The following is a 4,781-nucleotide window of genomic DNA, read 5'->3' on the forward strand; positions in this document are numbered from 1 at the left end:
TTGGATATACATACTTCGATATATGTAGATAAAAAAATTGAATTTCACAACATATTTTATCAAGTAATTCCTGATTTGTAAACAAATTCCTCATCCAATTTCATAGCTGTCAAATTTAATCTGCAAACTTCGCTTGATAAATAGAAAGAAAATGTCAAATCCGTAAAAAATGGATTTATTTTTCAATTATGTTCACACATGCATAATTAAAATTGAATATGAAAATTTTGTTTTGTGAATGGAGGAGTATATTTCCGCCAAATATATATAATTATTGTGACTTACTAATTTGAATTAAAAAACCCAACCACTTGAAAATTGACAGTGTGTTATTTTCGCATCCCTTGTTAACCTGAAAATTGGCGTTGCCATAATTTTGCCGTCATTAATATAGCGAAGAATATACATATACATACATATTAGTATGTTTTCAATAGGAATGTAATACACTTACCACCCTTTAAGTAAAAGACTGGACTATAATAAATAAATTTGTTGAGTGGCAGCACGCGGTGACGAATAAAATTGTTTAAAAAATCTTGCTTTTTCTTAAAATAGAGGACTATTGAAAAACGATAATTTTCCAAATGAAAATGGCAATATCCATTGAGTCGGCGAGCGTTCATTCGGCTCTTCGGGACTCAATTACAAATTCAACTACAAATTCTCAACCAGAGAGTAATGAAAATATTACGAATAAAATAATTGCAATCGCTAAAAAAATTTTATTGACAAAAATTGAATATGAAGAAGTTAACAATTACGATCAATCAGTTCTTGATTCATTCAAAACTAAATATACAGTATTAAAGCCGTATAATAATGCCAAATTGCAAACTTCTCAATGTGAAAGTGTGACAAATAATGTGTTTGAAAAAAGTGGCAATCAACTTAGTACATTAAACTACCAGCATCAAATAAATCAAAAGAGCTCAAATGGATTACCACAAGCAAAACGTATATTATTTCCACGTGAGAGTGTTCGAGTTGGTTGGCGAAGTTCTGGTCGAAAATGGCAGATCGGATCTGGAATGATGAATGTTGGTAATACGTGTTATCTTAACTCAACCCTACAGGCTTTATTTCACGTCCCAGCTATGGCTAATTGGCTTATTTCTGATTCAGAACATAGAGAGGAATGTCGAGGAGAAAATAACATACAAGAAGGTTGTATAATTTGTGCTATGGCAAAAACATTAATCTGTTCTCAAGTTAGTTCTTCCGCCATAAGACCGCAACTTGTATACAGTCGTTTAAAGCAAATTTGTAAGCACTTAATTTTTGGACGCCAAGAGGATGCTCATGAATTTTTGAGATATCTTGTGGAAGCTATGGAAAAGTCCTATCTATTACGCTTTAAAAATTATAAAGAATTGGATCAATATAGCAAAGAAACTACACCATTAAATCAAATTTTGGGAGGTTATTTAAAAACTTCCGTACGTTGCTTATCGTGTGGTCATGTCTCCACAACTTTTCAACATTTTCAAGACTTATTATTAGATATAAGAAAGCCAAATACAATCGAAGAAGCTTTAGACGGTTATTTTGCAAAAGAAAGACTGGAAGATATGGGTTATAAGTGTGAATCATGTAAAAAAAAGGTTTCGGCTATAAAACAATTTAGTTTAGAGAGAGCTCCAATATCATTATGTATACAGCTAAAAAGATTTTCAATGGTTGGTACCAAAATTAATAAATATATTGCTATTAGACCGCGATTAGATTTAACGAAATATGCAACAAACAAAAACGGAAGTGAGTCTCTTTCTTACAAATTGGTTGCAATGGTAACTCACTTAGGAGCTTCCCAACATTGTGGACATTATACTGCAATTGGTTTGACTGATCAAGGTGGATATTACCAATTTGATGACAGTTGTGTGCGACCAATTTCCCTGCCAAACGTTTTAAACACCAATGCATATATTATATTTTACGAGCTGGATGAAAATCATCACTCAAAACCAGTATGCACCCAGGTCAGTGGTGAAAGTGAAATGTTTAAAAATGATTTAATTAAAAATAACGAGAACTCAATTCAACAGAAAAATACCGACAGTTGCACATCTAATAATGAAAGTGTAACGAAAAATATTAATGGTTTACATAGTCCAAAAGTTATGAGTAAATTAGACTTTGCTTCTGAAAATGAAAACGAAACAAATAATATTTTATCAAACAGTAATACTTTCATTGGACCTCAGTTACCGCTTGAAATGTCGCGTGAAGGGATCTCAAATAATATTTTGTCAAAAAAAGATTTACAAATTTGCAACGATGTCAAGCCTACAGAGAATTTAGCTTTATCTTCAAGCAAATTATCAACTAATGCCAGCAAATTGCTCATCCATTTCAAAAATTCATCCTCAAACGCTAATGGAAATCAGAATGCGGTGGAGGTTGAAAAAAATGATTCTGAAATAATAAATAAGAACCAAACTAATTTGATGAAAAGTCCAAGTAATAGTTTTAAGGTTCAGCAATCTGTTGAAGATGTCTGTGGCAGCTCAACTTCTGAATTTGTAATAAAAAAGGAAGAGAAACAAAATCTTGAAATTAATAAATCTTCATTATTACCGAGTATGCCTAAGTTAGATTCTAATTTTGATAATTCTGGAGCGCTTTCAGTAACAAACAATTCTAATCAAAATAGTAAAATAATAAATAAACCTTCTTCATGGGCTGGTCCACTTTCGTCAAACTATATGATGAAACAAAATCAACAAAGCGATGCCAACAATAAAAATTTTTTGATGTCTAACGGAATAAAAAAATCACCTATTAAAAGTCTTGTTCCATACGGATCTGATGGAGATGAAGATACTACTGATTCGAGCGATAATGAGAATACAAAGAAAGCTAAACTTGATAGAGATAATCAATCTAAAATTGAGGAGAAAATTAGTGAATCCGTATTCAATAAACTAAATGGAGAAACAAAGAAATGTGGTTTTTCAACTTCGAATGAGTCAACTCCTGAAGCTAGTCCGGAAGCACAACGTATTAAATTAGGCAGCCCTTCGCCGCATATTGTGAAAACTAAAGCCGGTTTATGGCAGGTTACTCCAATTACCCCCAGTGGAAGTCCACAAGCAGAAATTGAATCAAGTGAAGAGCACCGTACAACAAAAACACATTCAAACCCTTTCAATTCTAATGGTACTCCGATACCAACTTCCATGTTTTATTCTGACAAAACTTCAAATGGAGGCAATAGCATTTACACAAAAAAAGAAGAAAAAAGCCCAACTATTAAGGAGTTGACAAAATATTCTCACAGAGGTTATGGAGCTAATGTTTTAAGTTGGAATGGAACAAAATCAGAAATGGATACTGTTATAAATGAGGAAACCCGCCAGGAAAGGAAGAGACAGATGCATAATGATGAAGAAAATGAGATTGATCGGGGGAGACAGAAAAAAGTTAAAAATACATGCAACAGGCAAAACGATTCTAATCCGGGCTATAATCCATTCCAAGAGCAGCAGCTACAAAAGAACTCTGAACATGTTCGTCATAATTGGGTATCAGGCAACAATACAAATAGAAATTCAAGCAAACTAAATACCACTATTCGATATCATTATCAAAATAATTTTAATAACAATCATGGTTTTGATAATATGTCTAATAGTAGCAATGACAATAATAATTGTAACATCAATTTCAACAAAATAGCTAATGGTAAAAACAATTATAATAATAAAGATGGTAGTAGTAACAATCATGATAATAAATATAACAGCGATAGTAATATTAATAGTAATGACAGTAATTGCAACAATAGTAATGATAACGATAATATTAATAACAATAACTATAACAAATTTAGCAACAAATTTAATGGTAATAAAACTAATAACCATAATACGAATAGTTTCAATAGCAAAAGTAATCATTTAAATAAAAATAATAAAAGTAACAGTAACAATTGCTTTTTCCGAAATGATAATCCTAACTACATTAATCATAACAGCAATAACAATAGCAATAACAACAATAATAATAATAATAATAATAATAATCAATACAACAAAGCTAATAATATTGGTAGTAAAATTTATAACCAACATAACTTCTTGAACCGTATTCATAATAGTGGTAGTAATTGCTTTCGTAGACATAACAACAAAAGATTTAACCTAAATCAACGTTTGATAAACCACCAAAAAGGCGCAGAATGGCGGTAAACCGTTTTTTATTGTATTTGCAATGTATAAAGAAATGTTTTTACGTTTATTGATAGCTTTAGAAAGTAATTTTAAAATGAATTTACATTGAAAATTTTTTTTTTACGAAATGTATGTATATGTAATTTATAAGCTAATCTTTTTGATTTTGGAAACACGATACATAAACATGTATAACCTAGTAAAAACGCATTATTAAATAAATTACATACTTAGGAAATAAAAAAAATAATATACAACAGCTATGAAGTTTGTGTTTGATTTATCCAACATTCTAAAAATATTTTTGTGTAAGATTTTTGGAAAAATCAGCTGAATTTATTTGTAATTAATAATTATATATTTGATACACATTTGAATTCTATATTTGTGTGTACATAAAGTAAAAATTAATGTTTGAGCTTCTTCCAAATACAGGGCTGTTATGATTAACATCGTTAATTTTTATCGCGAGTAATACATTTCAATTTACATATTTTTTGATCAAAATTTCAATACATTCTTTAAAACTAAATAACGAAAATAGACGAAAATTTTACTTGTACGGTAAATCACAAAGAGGCGCTGGTATACATACGTAATTTTAAG

General features: G+C 30.2%; 1 protein-coding gene across 1 annotated transcript; it reads left to right on the forward strand.

The window, feature by feature from the left end:
* Positions 1 to 449: 449 nt before the first annotated feature.
* Positions 450 to 4,432, forward strand: LOC129608096 (ubiquitin carboxyl-terminal hydrolase 36). Its single transcript, XM_055519422.1, has one exon. The coding sequence runs from the start codon at positions 588 to 590 to the stop codon at positions 4,191 to 4,193; it is 3,606 nt and encodes a 1,201-aa protein (XP_055375397.1). The 5' UTR covers positions 450 to 587; the 3' UTR covers positions 4,194 to 4,432.
* Positions 4,433 to 4,781: the final 349 nt, after the last annotated feature.

This window comes from Condylostylus longicornis, unplaced genomic scaffold (genome assembly GCF_029603195.1).
Source record: "Condylostylus longicornis isolate FDR11 unplaced genomic scaffold, ASM2960319v2 ptg000004l, whole genome shotgun sequence".
NCBI classification, from domain to species: Eukaryota; Metazoa; Arthropoda; class Insecta; order Diptera; family Dolichopodidae; genus Condylostylus; species Condylostylus longicornis.